We start from the raw sequence: 21,562 nt of genomic DNA, 5'->3' as shown, positions 1-21,562 counted from the left end.
AGCAAATCTGAAGGTCAGTGAGGAGGAGAGTGTTGGAGGGTTTTTAAAACGGATGACATCTTGCTGCGGTGTGCTCTGTGAGTTATTTAGGGTTCTTTTTGATTTGTATGTAAACCTCTCAGTGTTTCAACAGCTAGGGTTTGTAGAGGATGTTACTAATGTCAGACCGACATTGTTCATGCACAATGTTTACAAACAGTTGGATGTGACAAATGTAATAATATTTTGTGCGTGGAGAGTAGCAGGAACTGTATGTTGATGATGTTTTATATTAATATTAGCTTGGACAGTATGTTGATAGTCTTTTTTATTCAGATTATCTTAGATGGTAGGTTGATAACGGTTTGTGTTTGGAGTTGCTTGGACAGTAGGTTGATTGTGTTTTGTGTGTTCAGAATAGCTTGGACGATATTGTTTTTGTGTATTCAGAGTAATTTGGACCGTATGTTGGTTACTGAACACACTAGGTCTTCTGACTAGAGTGAAGGAGAGGAGCGTGACAAAAACGTGAGCGAGACAATAAATAGAATAGTGGGGTGTGTATGAGGGGTGTGTGTGCTCTGTGCTCTGTGCTCTTTCCTCTTTGGTGGTCAATAGATGGTGATCATTTCTTCAATGAATTAGTACATAACAGAAACTCTGACCAATGTATACTACACTGAAATACAGGCATATTTAACTCTGGACCTCCTTGCTCCCCTGTTTCAGACCGGAGACACTGTTACCACGTGCAACTAATGATCAGACAGAGGATATAAGCAGCAGGATCCAGACCTTGTTGGATAAAGGTTCAATACCTCTGGGCTACACTTTTCCTTTGAGACCGACCTCCAGGGTTGTTTCTCTGTGAGTATATATGCTAACCTTGAGCTGACAAGCTGACATGGTAATAGAAGACTGAAATAATATCAAGGGAGGAGGGATTTTCTCAATAAGTAACTAGTCTCAGAGGACAGTGTGTTCAGGACCAATCCAGATTTCCCCTGGGACACAAAGAGAGGTAATGAGGTTTGCCCAAAGCACCTCATGGGCATGTGTTAGTGTGTGTTTGTGTATGGTGTGTGTTTGCTTGTGTATGGATTGCATGTGTGTTAACAGTATCAAGAATACCCAAGGTATGGACAATTCAACTAAACGCTCAATTGACAGTTAACTCACGGTAGAGAAATAACAGTAGAATGACAGTAGAAGTAAATAAAGTGAATAAAATATAAATGAATAATAGTAATACAGACATTATGCTAATGCAGATAGAAATGCAAATAAACATAAGGAGGCAAACATAAAATGACAAGTACAGTATTCTGATGTGGGAGTGAGGACGTTTTAGTTGGACAGTAGTAGATGCACAATGTCAGCATTAGTGAATAGTAAAGAGGAGTCTGGGAGCAGCAATTGTGAGCTGTGTTTCTGGCAAGTATATACATATGGGTTTCTTTGTACGCATGTAGGTGAGTGAGTTCAGTCCATCAGTTAAGTGTTGAGCCTGCAAATAGAAAACTTTCTCTGAACATTTCGCGGTGGTCCTTTGATACTGCTGCATACCTTTGTCAGGCACGTCTTTGGATAGCTGTCCTGAATGGGTGGGAGCTTGGCCCCAGAGATGTCCTGAGTCATCTTACCTACCCTTCTAGGACCTTGCGGTTGTGTGCGGAGCAGTTCACATTTTAGGCCGTGAAGCAGCCAGTCAGGATGAGGGCTGCTTGACGGCTTTGGGATTCAATCTGGGATTCAAGCAAGCTTTATTGGTCAACAATCATCTCCTTTGATTTGCTGACACTGAGGGAGAGGTTGTTGTCGTGGCGCCACAATGCCTGTTTGCTTACCTCTGCTTTGTGGGCCGACGGTTTATGGTTGGATATCAGGCTTACAACCATGCAGAGACACCCCTAGGGAATCTCAGTGGCAAGAGCTGGTGAGGAGGAGGTGCTGCCAATCCTGACAGTGTGTGTGGTGTGCATGTGTGTGTGTGCGCGTGTGTGTTTGTGCAGACTTGAGTGTGTAATGTGATGAAAACACTGATCAACACTGATGACAGCACCTGCAGAATTACCATGCTCTTCACCCTACCAGAGAGAGAGAGAGAAAGAGAGGGAGAGAGGGAGAGAGGGAGAGAGGAAGAGAGAGGGAGAGAGGGAGAGAGGGAGAGAGAGGGAGAGAGGGAGAGAGAGAGAGAGAGAGAGGGAAGGAGAAACAAAAAGAGAGAGAAGTTAATGAAGTGAGCAGAAGGGTTGATTATTTAGGCTTCAGTAGTCTTGGTGGAGTAACAGGCAAAATGACTTATTGGATAATATATTACTGGGCTTATCGACAGGCTCTGATATAGAATATAGCAGGAGTGGAGGAGGCCGGCTGCCTTTATTTACTACCTCATCCTACCACACTCAAACAGCCCAACTTCAGCTCCACCTTCAGCGCAACGTACCTAAAGGCTTTCCATCGCTGTGTGTCTTCATTTAGTCCGAGTCTCCAAAGGATAGTAAAAATATGGAGACATATTGTATTTTGTCAGACAGACACACGGAAGCAGACCGCCCGTCTGCCCTCGCGCACACACACTCAGACTGAAGTCTCTGTCTGGGACTGAGGCAGCCATGCTCTCGGCCTAATGAGACAGATGATGATGTCTGGGAGGTAAATACAAACTACTAGAACAAAGACATGAATGGGTCTTAGTAGTCCCCGCCTGGACTCCCTACTGTGTCTGTCAAACCCAAGATATCGCTCACCCCTCCCCCACTGTTATCACTTAAACAATGTATATCAGCACATGATATTTATACTCTCAGTGTCAACCTGTCATGGGCTCTAACCAGCAATGGGTTGCCTATGACAATCTGTTTCACTATGTGTAAAATGTACCCCCGAGGTATTAAAACGTGTGTTTGTGCGTGTGTGTACATGTGGGGGGGGGGGGGGCTGAGTGTGAATGACTGAAACGCAAGCACTTGGTAACGCCATCAGATCTGGCTCTGACAGCCTGTTGTCAGAACGACACTCAGTAGCGAAGGAGTCAATAAACCACACCTGTCCCACCCATTACAATAAGCATCAAACAGAACTCCAAGCCATGGTTAGCAAACACACTGTTGCAAGAACACACTGAACTTAGAGGGACGGCGTGTGGTGAGCCTTCTAAAGCCTTCAAACACCCACATGTTGTAATCATAATTCTAGGTATTATTCATAATGCCAGATATTACTGTAAATGACAAATATATTAGTAATAAGTTCAGAGAATCAAACTGTTTTTGTTGTGAACCTTCACACCTCAAACGAACCCATAGCTTCCTGTTATTCTACAGCTGTGAATGTGGCGAGGGATGTGGTTTCAGTGTGTGTTTAGGTGTGTTTGTGTTTGTGAGCTTGCATGTGTGTCTGTGTGTTTAATTCTAGTTCTGATGTGTGAACACAAGTTAATAAATCATCTACAGAGAATGGCAGAGGTGAAAGAAAGAGGAAATTGATTTCATCACTTCAACACTTCCCCTGAACAGTAGCAGCAAGAGAGATAGAGAGTGAGTGAGTGAGAGCTAGAGACAGAAACAGAGAGAGAGAGAGAGAGAGAGAGAGAGAGACCAAAATAAAACAAGAGAGAGGGAGAGAGTTTAGTGGATGGGAGTAGACTCCGTTAGATCTGTGGGTTTGTTCTCTGTAAAGCTGTTCCCTATATGTGACCTTTACTGACTTGGCCCGTCCCAACCCAACCCTGATACGGAGCATGCAGCTAACCACTCTGTCGGTCACAGATCTTAAAGGCACATTTTACAAGTTACACCAAAATGACTAACTCGTCCCATGTAAATGAAGTCGAAGCTGTCTGGCATGTCTCTCAGTGCCTATGCTATTGGGTAGATAGTAATCACTGCAGCTGTTCATCTGGTGTTGGTGGGCAAATGGACATTGTCTTAATTAAGACCTATGGCTCACATTGTGATGTAGATTCAGTCACAAGACTCAATTCAAACAGGGACAGACAAACTGTTTAGCGTGGTTGGGAAGTGCACATTGTTGTTGGATGCGTTCCCATAGTGATATCTACAGAAACGATAATACTGTTTTGTTTATGTGTCTGTGATCTCTAATGATATGATAATACTGTTCTGTTTATACTTCTGTGATCTCGACAGATATGATAATACTATTCTGTATGTGTCTGTGACCCTAACTGATATGACAATGTTCTGAATAGTAGTGTGAATATTATGGCAAATCTGCAGGTCATTCCCACTAAACTGACTTTCCGACAAACAATTCTCAGTTGCCATTTCATCCAATTACAGTTATTTGTCTCCTAGATCACAGTTCTGTACCTACCAATTTTGTAAATATGATTATGTTTTTGATTGGATAGGACGCAGTTTACCACAACAGTCATTACATACATACACACGTGCATGCACGCAGGCATGCACACACACACACACACACACAAACACACTCACTCCATTTCTGTCCAATCAGGGTAGACTGTGGTATCCCGTCAAATGTTGTTCCCCCAGCATGCAGCAGGATGCGGTTTCTGAGCGTCCTCTCAGAACAACACCTATTTCCTGTCACTTTGATAAACAGTCAGATGTGTGGCTTCTCTCTCTGGACCCAGAGCAAACACACACACACACACACATACTCACACATTCGCCTTAAAAACCTTCCCTCACCTTCCAGTAAGCTAAAGGCTCAGGTTTTAAACAACGCCGGGTACCATTCTTCCTAATATTGAGGAAAAAAACTGCAATTAAAAATAAATACTTTGGAGGCCTGAAGCATGTACATGGAGTGGCCAGCTAACTGAAGAAGTCTTATGTGGAGATTAATCCATGTTCTATTAGCCATGTAAAGTAATGGCTTAATCCCACAGGAATGGGAGAGATGAAATGGGCATGATGAAATCAGATGGTTCTTTGATCCTCGCTCTTCCCCCAAAACCCTTACACTCTCCATCTCTATCTTTCTCGCTCCCTCTCTTTCTCTCAGCAACCACAAAGGAACGTTTGCTGTTTCCACATAAAAGCTGACGCACTTGGTAAAGTGGTTTAGAACGAGAATCACTTTCATCTCCTCCAGATCTGGCCTGAGGACACAGACATTTACTACCATGTTACTCTAGAGAATGGAGAGACGGCAGGAAGGCACTCACAGACACCAAGTGCCCGGCTCAGTGGAGCTATTTGGTGGGGTCCATAGGATGTGTCAGTGTCAGTAACGAATATGTAATCGCATGGCCTCTCACTACTCAATCGGATAATGATGACAACACATCTATAGCAATCTAGCCCAACCGGTTCACCGAAAAAACACATATTTTACCTATGGAAATGTAATGCAGTGAAACAACCAAATGGACGGCGTGACGAAACATCCCTATATAACCTTAGTTATCAATGAACTGGCAAGCTTCTCGACTCTGTCTGTTCCCTTACCCATTGTAATTCAATATTTACAGTTTAGGGTGGAAACGGCTCCCCGTGGATGTGCTGGTATCTGGTATCCATGGTAACGCATCCAAAAGCGGAATACTACTGAGTGTGTGCATGTGTGTGTAGTATGTGAGAATACAATGGACATTGTCTTATTGTCAGAGGCCTCTGTGTACACACACATGCACAATTGCACACACTCACACATTTTAGTACACACACACACACAGACTGAAAACGTATGGACAGACAGACATTATCTATGTGTTCTTTATGCACAGTAGACATGGCAGTTACAGCTCATGCCCTCTAACTTTCCTGCTGCTGAATTTCTCCCTCCATTCACTGAAATGTAGCCTGTGTCTCTGCTTCCTGGTCATCTGAGATTAAACAGCCAATCTGAAACCCTTTTGGCTAATGGAAGGGACATCGCAAAAATATGTATAGCCTAAGACCTAAAGACGGACAGACCCTTCAAAGAATTGTTTTTTAACTCAGGCAATGGTATGACAAATGATATGTAATTTCTAGCTTCAATACTTTTTGATGCGGAGTATCAAATAGCATAAATGTTTGTCTGGATAAGAATGACTGAAACATAAAATGTAAATGTAGAAAGACAGACAGATTGAACAGCGACACTGACCTAGAGAGGAACATTTATTTTTAAATTTGCATGTTTGTTTATGTTTGAGAATATTTTCCATAGATAAATGTCAACTTGCAGGATGTGTTTTGCATTAGAAACTGTACAGTGCATCCCAATTGAAATATAACGTACACAAAAACCATCCTATTGTTAAGATACTGTTAGGATGTATTAGCAAGCAGATGTAGCTATAGCTTCTAAAAAAATAAACAATAATAATAAATAATAATAATAACAATAAATAAACAATAATTAACCTTTCAGATTATGGGTTGAATGCTGTTCTTGTCAGCTCTTTATGATATACACATACCAATATTAAAATGCACTGTCCAGTTGTACTGCAGTGGATACTAATCTACTATTGGTCTTAAATTAATCACAAGATGCCCAAATAAGACATATAGATACACAATGCAGTGTTTATGCATGAGCAAATAAATTCAGTTTGATGTTGCCCCAATTCTGAGAGAGAGGAGGATGCCTTCAGAATAATAATGTCTGGCTCATTCAAATAACCATAGCCTTTGCAATGTCTGTGACAGTGTTGTAAGGATTGTCAACATCAGACATTGTAGAATTTCACATAACGATAGACACAAGCCTTGAAAAGCATGGTTGGTGATAGGAATGCCAAGGAAACTGACCAGTGACCTGTTTTGAAACAGGTTGATTGGTTGAAACAAACAGGGGAATGTCCCGTGTGTAGAACACCAGTCTACCACCCGCTACCAGGTGGAGGCGACACTGCGCTCCTCTTTACTCCTCATAGCGCCAGCTGCGTCTACAGTCCCGTCCGAGTCCCGTCTCTCCCTGAGATCATTATCAGACACGGCAACGGGACCTGACACACACGGAGCTAGAGAGAGCGAACAGAACACCGCCCCCCTAATTCCGACCCACCGACAAGGGAGGGAAAACGATCGAAAACACCAGTCTTCTGATCAACCAACACCTTCTCTTACTTTTACGCATATGTAACCACGATCTCTCCAGTGACGTTATCGCTGAATGTGGGGTTGGAGGCCACTCGGATACAATCTGCGCTCTGCTGGTCTGTTTTCACTGCAGTAAAACGGTTTGCTCCGATCCTCCCCCCGAGTCACGGATTTGAGAGGGAAGCGGCGCTATGCAGCTCGCGGACTGACCAGCCACCGACACCGCGAGGGGATCTCTGCAGTGGCCCTGTGAATTTGCGTAGTTAAGATTTATACGCGTTATATTTCACGGTAAAGGGACGTAAATGCAATCTCAACCTTGGATTTTTTGTGAACATATTGATAAGATTATTAGATTGGGTATCATTTTTAATCTTTTTTTCAGCGCACTGTTGACGCCATTTTCCTCGATTTTTCTGTAGGCACATTTTTTTGACAGCTACCCAGGTCGCTGTCAGTGCATTCGGCTGGTTCTGTAAGTGTGACTAAATGGATTCTAAATGATCTTGATAACATATCGACTCAAAGGTTCGACAACTATAGACATGGGTAAGTAGCTGACCATTATCTCTTGCACACTTTAATTGTTGTAGTCTAAATGTGAGTTATATGAATTTATCAAACCAATTTCGTAAAAAAGCGAATCCAACATATATTTATATGGTTAATTTGTTGCGGGTTTTGATCGCTACAATAGCTCGACTGTTATTGGAAAGTATTAGCTTTATAACTAACTACCTGCTATAATTTCTATTTAGCGTGGTATTCTCTCCTTCCATAAAGGATTGTAGGCTACACTTGGTGAAGCCATATAGCTGCTACCGATATTAGGCTGCAACCTATAGCGCTTACAGAGGCTGGAAGCACATTTCGGTTTTACCAGCGACAGATCAGCTTGGTTGGTCAACAGCACCAAGGTGACAGGTATCTATTAGTGACTGGTTGTAACTATGGTTGGCTACTACATTGTGGGTGTTTGTGTGTTTGCGTTACAGGTAGCAGGTAGCAGGTGAAATGGAAAATCAGCTCCTGGTTGAAAAGCTTGTTTTTTGTGAGTGATTGTAAATGTTTTAGTTATAACTAATGATATGGTTGCTGGCTAATACATCTGGATATTTTTTTTCTATGTTGACCAGACTACCTGGGTCATCACTACAATGTGTTGCCTTCTGAATGTAATTCACATTTAACATTATGAAATGAGATGCATTCCTATCACTCCCAAATCCACCTAATCGTTATCTTCTAAACTAATGCTTCCTGCCCCCCCCCAACACAAATGAATTATGAAACTTTAGCTACACATTTTAGCTGCGAATCACAAGCATCTTCATTTGTCATATGCACTGATCAATATATCCCACTGTGTTCTTGAGTGAAGTTTGATTTTTTGAGGAGTGGACACCTTTCAATAACACAATACCATCACCGTTCCCACTCCCATTCACTAGGGGGCGATAGCAGAGTGATAGCGTTAGCCATTGTAGAGAATACACTGATGAGCACAAACATTATGACCACTCACAGGTGAATCAAACAACGTTGATCATCTCCTAACAAGGCCACATGTCAAGGTGTGGGTAGATTAGATGACAAGCGAACAATCAGTTCATGTAGTGAATGTGTTGGATACAGGAGAAGTGGGCAGGAGTAAAGACCTGAGCGACTTTGACAAGTGCCAAGATGACTAAGTCAGAAGACTGGGTCAGAAGACTGGGTCAGAGCATCTCTGAAATGGCAAGGCTTGTGGGGTGCTCCCGGGTCAACCGTGGGGAGTCCCTACCGACAGTGGTCTGAGGAGGGACAAACCACAAACCAGCGACAGCGTGTTGGGAGCACAGGACACCTTCTGGGGTCTCATAGAGTCCAAGCCTTGGCGGGTTGGTGCTGTTTTGTTGGCACACAGAGGACCGACAGCATATTAGGTGGTCATAATGTTTTGGCTCATCATTGTAATGATAAACAAAAAGTGCTTTGCCGAATACATTGGTTATTGTGGAGCAGGTGAAGGGCATGAGTATAACCCCATGGCCGCCAGTATGGGATGGGTCCAGAATGAGTAGCATTTTGGCAAGTACGTTGCATCCTGTGTGCAGTTAATGGTTCAGATCTCAGACGAGATGGTCTAGGTCAATGTCTCTCAAACCCAGGTCAGTGAGCTAGTGCTGGGCGCCGCATATCCTTCATGAAATAGCCCTACTGATTGCCAATGATTTGTTTAAATCCACTAACCGCTTAGTTCATAGAATCGCAGTTACGCTAGTAGCCTCTGATGTCTGCTATTTAGTGGTTGGTACATATGAAGCATTTGGCTCTAGTTTTAGAACAGTTGGAGCTATGAGCTATAATTACCAGTTAAATGAAAGGTAAGATTGTCAGGAACACATACTGTGTCTTTTCCTTCCCTCTTCAATGCTCAAAAGCTGTACTAGACACGTTAACAGGGATTTTATAAAAATCGCATTTCAAAGCAGTGCATTATTTTCTTCACAATTACTCAATTATTTACAAGTGATATTCTATGTTGTTTTCATGAACCTCTCAATACCATTCTGATCCATTTCAGTAACAACGGACCATAAGCCCAAATCCGTCAGATTACAGTGTGGACATGACTCATATCTTTTCATAGCATAATAGATTATGTTCACACAATGATGATTGGCTGATACTAAACAGCAACCTTACTGTGATGGCAGAAGATTGGATGCAGTAGCTTATTGGAGCCTTCACTTTCAGATCATTCTTTTTGGCCATCCATGAGTGTAATTATCATTACTGTTCATTATATTGACATTTTCCTCTACAATATTCCTTGAAAATGTGTCCATAGTATATATTCTAACATAATATTAACATAGCTGACTGTACAGTAATACCGTGGTTACTTTTCCAGAATTAAGATTTAAGTAGAATATAAATGATTAACAGAAGTTGCATTTACTCTCATGGGGAGCTAAAAATAACTATTTGAAAACCCTGTTCCTACTTAGCCATGGGTCTGGTCTTTTTAAAAAACAACCTAATTAAGTGACCCAGTGCCTGCAACCCAGCAGATGGGTCCTCCAAACAACCCAGCATTTTCTCCCATCTCAATTTCGTGATATCCAATTCATGAGTCACTAGAGCGCGACAAGACAAGGCAGCCCTGACATTTAGAAGTGTATGCAAGGTTGAAGATTCTGTGGCTAGGTAGCAACCATGTCCCGGCACCTATTTCCGTACAACGACACCTAGTAATTATCAGCATAAACATAAACATTATTACAGTACAATAAAGGTTTCTGACTGAGTCATAATTATCAAATGAAACAATGACACCCAGTGTTTAATTATTCAATATTGCTATCAAAATAGTACTCTTAGGAATAGGTAATTGTTTACAAGTTTCTAGCTATCCCATATTAAAACTGAAAAACCTCATGCAGCAGGCAGCTTAAACAAGTGGTATATCCTTTGGTATATTGAAAAACAGAGTTCCTTTTAAACCCCTCAACTAACCATAGGTCAAAATAGGAACCCATTGACTGAAATGTCAGGTTGATGCATTGATATACCTTCAAGAAACCTGTTACAGGTCAGGGCATGCCCATTGGCCTCTCTAAACAATATGTGAGTTGTATACTATTCAGAATCTGCCTGTTGTGTCTTGGGAAGGTGAGGTATAACTGGACATTACAGCTACAGTGTAGAGGACTGTTGAGTGGTGTAGTGAGATAATGACAAGTAACAGGCTACCGGATTGAGACACTAAGAAATGGAGACGGTTGGTGTGGGGCTTCTGTTGTCATGGCAACTGGAAACATACTGGATGGTAGACTCATAGTGCCACACTCCCTTGTCTCTTTCTAGATTTGAATTCAGTTTGGAGTCTTAAAGCAAATTCCAAACCCATGTTGTAGGCAGGTCAGGGCCAGAGTTGGAATCATTGGGGCAAACTAGTCTTTCAGTCAGGACCTGTTCCAGAGCTGGGTCTTTCACGCGTGAGCAGATCCAGAGACTTGACTTTCTGTCATTAGTAGACCCAGAGACTGGTCTCTCTGACATTAGCAGACCCAGAGACCGGTCTTTCAGTCATTAGCAGACCCAGAGACTGGTCTTTAAGTCATTAGCAGACCCAGAGACTGGTCTTTAAGTCATTAGCAGACCCAGAGACTGGTCTTTAAGTCATTAGCAGACCCAGAGACTGGTCTTTCAGTCATTAGCAGACCCAGATACTGGTCTTTTAGTCATTAGCAGACCCAGATACTGGTCTTTTAGTCATTAGCAGACCCAGAGACTGGTCTTTTAGTCATTAGCAGACCCAGATACTGGTCTTTTAGTCATTAGCAGACCCAGAGACTGGTCTTTAAGTCATTAGCAGACCCAGAGACTGGTCTTTCAGTCATTAGCAGACCCAGATACTGGTCTTTTAGTAATTAGTAGACCCAGAGACTGTTCTTTTAGTAATTATTAGACCCAGAGACTGGTCTTTCAGTTGTGATCAGATCCAGAGACTGGTCTTTCAGTCAGATCCAGAGTCTGGTCTTCCAGTGTGTAAGTACTGTGGACAGGCTTGTTTCGTCTACTTCTGAAGATATGTAAAACCCTGCACAGAGGAAATGGGGAGGGTTTCACTGTGGTCAGATCTCCCCTGTCCCTCTGTCTCCGCTCTGGGTAACACTGAGCCCAGCCAAGACCAGAGAGAGAGGGGGAGAGAGGGAGGTAACAGTCAGAAAGAGGTGAGGGAACAGAAAAAGCTGGTCGGGGGGGGGCAATGAGAGATCTTAGGAATAATCTAACTGTTGTCAGACTCTAAGAAAAAGACCACTACGGGAACACCTTTTGGCAGACTGAGTGGGGCTGGGGTGGGAGGAGAGGGGACATGAGGGGGGTGAGGCAGAGGGTTAGGTGTTTTCACTGACAGCCATTTTGTATCTTTGGCTGCGTTTGAAATGCTTTAACATTCCGCAGTCCTACAGCCACTTGCATCCAGGCTCGTACAACAGATTAGTGCTTAGCCTCAGAGGCAGTGGGCATGTTGAGGACCTGTCTGTATGTCCTCTGTTTCTGTGATCAGGAGTGGCGGAGTTAGCCATGCCACATGTACCCACACGCACAACCTTTGGCGCACGCACACGTGTACACACATCACATACACACACACACACACATACACACAGACACACACACAGCAATAATTCAGACTACTACAACATCAGGAACTACTTTGTGTTACTCTATGTAATGTGTGTCTGTCTGTGTGTCTGTGTGTTTATGACTCTATCAGGGGCATTATGCAACCACAGCCAAACTGGCTGTGTTCAGGCACTTCATCCCAGATTTACAGCTATATTAGACATTTGTCCAGGTGGGGAAAATGTCTATATGTTACTTGAAAACCAGCCACTGGGGAAAGGGTGAGTGCTGTTACAGTTAGGAATGCGTCCCAGGCTTTGTTTCAGTGTCGAATAGATAGGCTGTAATGCTAATATCCCCAGTTTCCTGAATATATAGATATGCTGCGATACTTGATGATTTTCCGATTTTACTGATGGACCACTTAGAAGTTATATAGTGGTGAAAAAGTTATTTTACCCACTAATAGAAAATAGGTAAAATATTTTCATAAAAGGTTCTTGTGTTATGGGGGGAATTTATAATATTTTTCCATATGCACTGACCATATAGCACACAGGTACTTTTATTGTCCAAACTTACACAATAAGGAAGAAAATAGGAAGAAAATAGTTTACTTTGGAAAATATCTCCTCTAATATTTACAACGTTTCTAAAATCAGGAACAATTACTTTGTTTGACTTAATCTTTAATGAAAAGCAAGGCAGGCTTACAAAAGTATACATTCAATACGCAATGTGTGTCTGTGTTGTGTGTGTGTGTGTGTCTGTGTGTGCGTGTCTGTGTTGTGCATGTCTGTTTTGTGTGTGTCTGTGTTGTCTGCGTGGTTGTGTGTGTCTGTGTTGTGTGTGTCTGTGTTGCCTGTGTGGTTGTGTGTGTCTGTGTTGTGTGTGTCTGTATTGTCTGCGTGGTTGTGTGTGTCTGTGTTGGGTGTGTCTGTGTTGTCTGTGTGGTTGTGTGTGTGTGTGTTGTGTGTGTCTGTGTTGTCTGTGTGGTTGTGTGTGTGTGTGTTGTGTGTGTGTCTGCGTGGTTGTGTGTGTCTGTGTTGTGTGTGTCTGTGTTGTCTGCGTGGTTGTGTGTGTCTGTGTTGTGTGTGTGTTTGTGTCTGTGTCTTTGTGTGGGTGCATACATACATGTATACAGGTTGTGTGTACAGAATGTTTTTAATCAGGACAAGGTCTGATGCAAACGTGTCAAACCAATTGGGCCTAGTGCAGGGCTATTCAAATCCTAACATACCAGGTCCGGAGCCTGCTGGTTTTCTGTTCAACCTCATCTTTAACTGAACCAACCTGGTGTCGCAGGTCTAAATAAGTCCCTGATCAAATCAACTTTTGTCGTGTGAAATATTATCAGAAGGTGTCAACCAACAGTGCATTTTTTATTTAATGGCTTCCCCCGTCCCAAATCTAATTTAAGAAAATATTAAAAAGTATATAATAAATAGCATAAAAACATAATAATAGATATAGTAGTAGAAGTAGAAATGTTCCTTTAATTTAAGTATTTAACGGCTGCAGTATATGGCTCGTGCGTGCAACTAGACATCATGTAATCTTTGAAATGGAGTAGGAACTTAAAAGTAAAATAACCAAATATCCCTTTAACCCAAGGAATTCATACAAGGTGTCTCTTTCAATAACAATAACCGCTGTGGAGGTCTTGGAGGAAAGGGAGCTCAGCCCCGGTGATGATCTTATCCATCCACACCACCCTCTGGTGCCTTGTGGTTGACAGCAGGGCAGTAGCCGGACCAAGAGGTGACGCAGCCTGTCAAGATGATCTCGATGGGGCTGCTGTAGGACTATTTGAGAACCTGGTGGACCATGCCAAATCTTTATAGCCTCCTAAGGGGGAGGTGGCTCTGCCGTTTGCTCCCCACCACTGTCTTGAGTGTGCGTGTGGGCTGTCTTAGTTTGTTGGTGATGTGGAACTTGAATTCAGCCCTGTCAATGTGAAAGTGTGTTGTTGGTGTAGAGATGGAGATAGTGGGAGATTTGGAGATGAGGGAGAAATGAGGGAGAGTTGGAGATGAGGGAGAAATGAGGGCGATTTGGAGACGAGGGAGAAATGAGGGAGAGTTGGAGATGAGGGAGAAATGAGGGAGAGTTGGAGATGAGGGAGAAATGATGGCGATTTGGAGATGAGGGAGAAAAGAGGGAGAAATGAGGGAGAGTTGGAGATGAGGGAGAAAAAGGGAGAGTAAGAGGGAATGATATATATGGACAGAGTGAGGAGGGATGGGATGGAGTGAGAGAGAGAGAAAAAAATAAAGAGAACACTTTCTTTTACACAAGTGCAAAGGGTCAGTGATATGAGGGTTACATTTTCTGTATTCACATAGAAGAGTTGGAGGAATCTCCTGCCCTGGGTTCCTTCTAGACAACAAAGAAATCAAGTGTTCTATGCAGAAGACCTGGTCTGGTTGTCTCCAACTGAACAAGGGTTACAAAATAGCCTGTCAATGTCTACTGCCAAAACTGGCCACTGAGAGTGAACATGAGCGAAACCAAAACGTTGATTTTCCAAAATAAAGACAGATCCCAAAGAAATAAATACCACTTCACCCTAGCAGAGGTCAAAATTGACCACACCACCAATTATCTCTACCGTGGTCTTAACATCAACGTATCTGGGTGAGTCAGTGTTGCTATCCTACTACTGGCGGAGAAAGCAAGGAAAGCATACCACTCAATAAAGAAAACACCATGTGACAAAACACACGCAGAACAACTCAACCTACAATTTTTCAAAAACATCCTAAAGGTACGCAGAAATCCCAGTAGTCGTGTACGCAGGGTTTCACTACAAAACCTCCTTCCCTGCCCAGTGAAAAAATAGCACTATACCAATCACATCATGGGTCATGTTTTCATGTGTGTATTTCTTTGCTTTTACAAAACCAGTCTTATTGATTTGGAATTGAATAAGAGATCAAGTTAAATAGACAGAGTGGTGGGTAGAAATTGATAGAGAGAGGGATGGAGAGGGTTAAAGGGAGGCAGACAGAGGTATGGAGATAGAGGGGTTAAGGGAGAGAGAGAGGGAGAAAGGGGGAGGCAGACAGAAGGAGAGGTGGAATGTGTGGAGAGATCTGGAGAGGTAGAAAGAGAGAGTGATGAAAACTGACAGAGGGAGAGGGAGGAAGACTGGGACAGCGGTAGTGTGAGGAAGACTGGGACAGCGGTAGTGTGAGGAAGACCGGGACAGAGGGAGTGTGAGGAAGACTGGGACAGAGGGAGATGGAGGAAGACTGGGACAGCGGTAGTGTGAGGAAGACTGGGACAGAGGGAGTGTGAGGAAGACTGGGACAGAGGGAGATGGAGGAAGACTGGGACAGAGGGAGTGTGAGGAAGACCGGGACAGAGGGAGACGGAGGAAGACCGGGACAGCGGTAGTGTGAGGAAGACTGGGACAGAGGGAGACTGAGGAAGACTGGGACAGAGGGAGACTGAGGAAGACCGGGACAGAGGGAGAGGGAGGAAGACTGGGACAGAGGGAGACTGAGGAAGACTGGGACAGAGGGAGACTGAGGAAGACTGGGACAGAGGGAGACTGAGGAAGACCGGGACAGAGGGAGTGTGAGGAAGAGAGTTTAGAAAGAGGTATACTGAGAGAGAAGGCTGCAGATGTATTATACAAGTCTCTGCTCACATCAAAGCAAAATCCACAAAATCTTCTACAAGAGCAATCAGACTGATCGTGTGTGTGTGAGTGTGTGTGTGTGTGTGTGAGAGAGAGTGAGACAGAGCTGCTGGGTTTGCATCCTTAAAAGGTTGTGTCTCCTCTAGACATGTCTCGCTTATATTCATTGCCGTATGCAAGATTTTAACAGGCTCATTTCATACTGTCCCTTTCCTGAAACTGAATAGTTCAGCGCTGAAAGTGCTTTAGTTATAGAGAGGCAGACACACACCCACACACGCACACACACGCGGAAACACACAAACACACACACACGCAGACACACACACGCATACACACACACCTCATGAGAGTGAAGGAAAGGCCTTATGCTGGTTAGAAGCTGTGGGCAGAGCTGGCAGCTTTAGGAACATAATAAAGCTATTTATGCAGCCAGTCTGGCCTCTCACAATCACCCTGCTGTCTACACGGCTTACAGAGAGGTGTGTGTGTGTTCGTGCGTGTGTGTGCGCGTGTGTTTGCGTGCGTGTGAGTGTGCGTGCGTGTGTGCGTGTGCATGTGTGTGTGTGTGTGTGTGTGTGTGCGTGTGTGTGGTTGCGTGCGTGTGTGTGTGAGGCTCTGAGCAGGAGAGGCCCACTAAGGGTCATCCTTACAAAAACACTGCCTCTTTTCCAGTAACGGAACAGCGGATTTAGACCAAGGTTTGTAAATCTGTATTCCATAGGGCTTAATATGAACTGTGAGTTAATGATCTTCACGGGTGCAAACAGCACTTTTGCCATACTTTTTACATGCAGCTGAAATCATCTAGCTGTTTCATATGGTTTAGTCTCGGTTGTAAAGGTCTTTTAAAGGTCTGTAAAGGACACCATTTAGCGTGGAGCCCTGCAGTTTGAAGACTGTACTGTGGCATCCCTCTCAGAGGCTTGGGATGGTCCCTGTGTGCTTAACAGCTGTCCATGATGTCCTCTCATTGTTCCAGAGGGGTCATGGGCCCAGAACCACACACACACACACACACACACACACAGACAGTGGCATTAACACATCCATTATGGCCCAGACACAAACACTCACACACTCTGGGATGTTATGTCATTTGGCCAGGTCACAGTCCTGGCATTAGGGAGACTCCACTGAAAGGACCTAAAAGGGATATACAGAACAGGACTGCCCCGAGTGGTGTGTCAACGGTGTGTGTGTGTGTGTGTGTCTGTGTCAACAGTGGTTGTGTGTAAGTGTGTGTGTGTGTTAACGGTGTTGTACTGCGATTGTCTGCTGAAACTCTATAGGGGATTATGTGGGTTATTCAAGCCCATGGTGAGCAGCGTGAGACCTCTACTGTAAGACCTGTTGCCTAATATGACTACAGGGGATCAGCTGTACAGCACAGGAGACTGGTACCGGAGCTAATACGCACACACACACACACAAGCCCTCAGCAGACTCTGTCCCTCACCCTAAGTATACTAGCTCTTAGTCTGTTCAGATCAGAAGTGTAGGAGACGTTTGTTAAAAGAAACACAAATCACGGATTTACACTTTCTCCCTAATCAAGTAAAAAATAAACGTATGTATTTAAGCCTTTTGAAACAATGAAATGTTCTTGGAAATGTGTCCCCTGTCAGTTTGAGGGATGGGACTGTTTAGGTGGAGTGGGAATTGTAGTATTTGTTTTGGTGGCTTTGTGTCTGTGTGTGTTTAGGCTGTGTATTTCCATATTCCTCAGTTAGTTTTGATGGATGTGTTACTAGTGGTAGTCTGACTGGATTACTGACTGATGGGCTTTAACGGTTTTGTGTGTGGGTGTGTTTGTTCTGACTTGGTCTGAGTGTGAGACAAAACACACCCTCTTCCCTAGAGAGCAGAAAGAGCTTTACATTAGTGGTGGACAACTGTGGTCCTGGAGAGCCTGACTGTCCCTATGCATGCCTGAGTGTGTAGGTGTGTAAGTGTATGTGTGTGTGTAACACTGCCATAGCATGCGTGTGTAGAACAGTTCAGACGCCGTTTTTTCCAGACCAGCTCGTAAACCACATCTGGAGAAAGAATTTAGATTCCTCCTCTCTCTCTCCTTCTCTCTCTCCTTCTCCCTCTCCTTTTCTCTCTCCTTCTCCCTCTCCCTCTCCTTCTCCTTCTCTCTCCTTCTCCCTCTCCCTCTCCCTCTCCTTCTCCTTCTCCCTCTCCTTCTCCCTCTACCTCTCCTTCTTCCTCTCCTCTCTCTCTCCTCCCTCTCCCTCTCATTCTCCCTCTCCTTCTCTCTCTCCCGCTCCTTCTCCCTCTCCTTCTCCCTCTCCTTCTCCCTATCCTTCTCCCTATCCCTGGCCCCCATTCCATCTATCTCTCTCTCCTTCTCCCCCTTTCCACCACTGTCTCACTTTCTGTCTCTCTGTTTCACCACCACCCCTTCCCTCTGCTAAAATAGAAAATAAAATGAGAGTCAAACGCTTTTTCTTCTCAATCTGCAGTATTTGGTCTCGTGTCCTCAGGCTAGCTTCAAACTCCCTTCGGAGAGCTGGAGAGGAACGTCTCCATTTTATATTGAGAAAGAAGGGACAGAGAATGTGTGTTTGTGTTGTTATACATTGTTACATAATTGTGTATGGCGTTCCTGCACCAGTGTCGGCTCCTACAACACTCCTAATCTTTGAGAGGCTGAGAGACGCAGGTGTCTCACAACAGTTAAAAGTGTGTGTGTGCACATGCAAGTGTGTGTGTGTGTGTGTGTGCACGGAAATTGCTGTGTCAGGTGAGTGTCTCTTCCCAACTCGCTCTTAACGCTGATGATTCTTTAGAAACATGTATAGCAAATAGAACGGCTGCAGGCCAAGCTAAACAGGCAAGAAACACATGAACCTTTAAGTTCTGCTATGACAGATTTTCTGATTTAGAACTCTATGGAAAAAATGCTACTCCTTGCACCGAATGACCCAACTGCAAGAAACTTGATATGTTGCTCTGATCTATGGACAAAGGTTGGTCAACGCAGTATTTTCAGATTAGTAGTATAAACCACTTCTGACCAGAAAGTATTTACGTGGGTATGGTCTGTATATTTACATTTGGTACGCATTGCAAACCCTGTCAAGATGTGTAAGAACATTCATAGGGACTACACAGTGCCAATATAACTGCTTATGTTTGCATCTTTTAATCTGTTTCACTCAGTGATGACATTTGGTACACATGCTTGGGGATGCAAGTATCACTAACCCAAGTGATATCTCAGACACCTCTGGCAATATTTTGACAACAGAGTGAATTATGTTAGTTTTCACAGAGAACCGGTATTTACAAAATTACATTGATTGTCCCAGCATGACAGTGTTTAATATTGCCTTGTTTATGATGTATTGAGGTTCTGAGTGCCCTCGGATTATTTCCACCCTAGCCAATAAAGAATGTTTGTCTGTCAGCTTGATCTTACAGTCAAAATATGAGAAATTTAACCTTTAATTGAGCTATACTTGTTAAAGGAAAAAAATCTACTGTAAATCATAAAACACATATTTTCTTTAAATGGCGATTATGACGATTATTGGCACTAATGCTTTTAGTATTTGTGTACGCTGACCTTGCCAGTAACAGCACTGAATCTATTCCCATAATGCATGGTGAGGTGGGAGATCAAATAGCAAGGGACCTGAGACCATTTATGTATGCAGAATCATTACAGATTCTTCAGTCCTTGGTCCTTACTTGTAGACTCTCATCTTGAGCTCACCCCACAGATTTTCAGTACCGTTTAGGTTAGGGGACTAAAATTGCCCAGGATGGCATTTTATCATAGCCTTTTTTGCACATCTTTACCAAAGGTGTGAATAGTTATAGAATGCAATGTTACAGTAAGTGTTACTACAAAAATGTAAGGTGTTGCTTAAACCTTTCATATAGTAATGTACCTCTCCTCTCCATTCTAGTTTGGCCCTATTGGATTACCTGTGTTCCTGTGGGACAACCAATCCAGACGCAGTAGCTATAATTTTCAAGGCAGCCCACTTGGACGGACAGCCACCCTCTGCAAACCTATTGGCTGGCTAACACTGCTCTCTGGATCCTGACTGATTCTGGCGGAAGTGTGGATGGAGCCAAGGGATCTGGTTGGCTCAGCCCGACCCAAGGAGGTAGAGTTAGGAGGTGGAAGGGCTGAGCCTGAAGAGGAAGAGCAAGTCCCAGCGCCACGGAGTGATGATGTCATTGGTGATGTGATGGGCGAGCGCTGGGGGTCCCACGGAGAAGGGGAGGGGCTAGAGGAGCAGGAGTTCTCCATTAAAGAAGCCAGCTTCCAGGAAGGAAGTCTGAAGCTGAAAATCCAGACCACCAAACGCACCAAAAAGCCCCCCAAGAGTCTGGAGAACTACATCTGTCCTCCAGAGATACGGATGACCATCAGGCCCCATTCAGGGGAGGGGCGAGGGGGCCGACTGGGGAGCCGTGCAGCACAGGACAAGGGACCCCCTAGGAAGAGGGTAAGGATCCCAAGATGTCTAAATTTACTAATTTAGTTATTTGATGCTCATGGTGTTTGAAATGTTCTTCATTTGTTTAGAACTGATTGTTTGGTTCTGTTTCATGTTGGTAAAGTCCCAGGGTCCTAAAACATTTCTTGTTCCAGAGTTTTATACATATGTATATATTCCACACTATTAGGTTGCAATAATATTATGAATATTGCAATGATGCACTTTTAGTGTAAGTGAACAAATACAATATTTGTTATTGCTTAAAAAATTTAATTGTCATTAAAAACAGTCTGAGCAATGTTGAGAAAGAAACAGGTGCATTTACATTTTAAATAGTTAAAGGACCATTGCAGTTAATATTTAGTTGTGTGAGTCATATTCTACATCAGCTGCTGAAATTATGAAAAGGTATTTAATCAGTGTTATTTCCTGATAAATTTGCAACATCTGGGACCACTAATTGTAGATGTAGATTGTTTTCTACCTTCTTCCTACAAATCTGTCTCTACTCCAAACAGATTTTTTTATATTTATCAACAATTATGTTATTTTCCCCACGGAAGATAATACAAAATGATTGACCAACCATCTTCCTTGATGTTTTCTTGAATTTCCCAAACTTGAGGATTTCAGCCCTTACCTAATTCATCTATCGATTCAAATCAGTCAAAACGGTCTGCTCCAATAAAAGAAACATTGGTTGTTGAATCACTTTTTTACTTGTTGGATTCGCAAACATGTTTTTATATGCTACCCTGAATTCAGTAACTGATATTAAAATGCCTACATTGAGTTTTAAAACATGGTCTAAAATGTTTTGTGGCATGTTTGTGGGTTGAATGATGCACCAAAATATTAGCTGTGTTGAATTGACTGATGGGTGGCCAGTAGCCCATAGCAACTAGGTGATGTCTGATGTTAGCAGTGATGCATTTGGCTATATCAGTGGAGAGGTGATTTATATTGGACATTTATTTATAGGACATATATATTGATGGATATGTTCAGATGTTTTCTGTTTAGTGGATATTTTTGTATCGATACAGTATGTTTTTGTATTATATATTGCATTATTATATTATATGCACTGATCCAGTATATTCTTGTTTGATTGTCTTTAAACAATCCTATTGGTGGAAAGCTTGGAGGCTGAGTGAATAATAGCCAGAGCTCCCTTCCCCCTTTCCCCTTACAGCAGCACTTAATGGCTGTCCTGGCACTGTGTACATGTTCTGTCTGCATTTTTGTGGTTATTTGTGTTTTTTGTGTGTGTTTGTGTGTGTGTGTCATTAACCTGCAATGACATATCTTGCTGTGTGTTCAACTCT

The 21,562-nt window shown here is 43.2% G+C and overlaps 1 protein-coding gene across 1 annotated transcript in view; it reads left to right on the top strand.

Moving 5' to 3' along the window:
* Window positions 1-6,865: 6,865 nt before the first annotated feature.
* The window catches only part of LOC105014325 (SET-binding protein), a gene marked incomplete at its 3' end in the record, with an annotated part of 39,625 nt that continues 24,928 nt past the window's right edge, over window positions 6,866-21,562 (top strand). The window contains exons 1-3 of the mRNA XM_034296514.1: window positions 6,866-7,298; window positions 7,430-7,556; window positions 19,692-20,240. Of these exons, the coding sequence (XP_034152405.1) occupies window positions 19,854-20,240 (387 nt within the window). The remainder of the gene's footprint in view (window positions 7,299-7,429; window positions 7,557-19,691; window positions 20,241-21,562) is intronic.

This window comes from Esox lucius, chromosome 13 (genome assembly GCF_011004845.1).
Source record: "Esox lucius isolate fEsoLuc1 chromosome 13, fEsoLuc1.pri, whole genome shotgun sequence".
NCBI lineage: Eukaryota > Metazoa > Chordata > Actinopteri > Esociformes > Esocidae > Esox > Esox lucius.
This window is presented reverse-complemented; position numbering and strand designations above follow the sequence as displayed.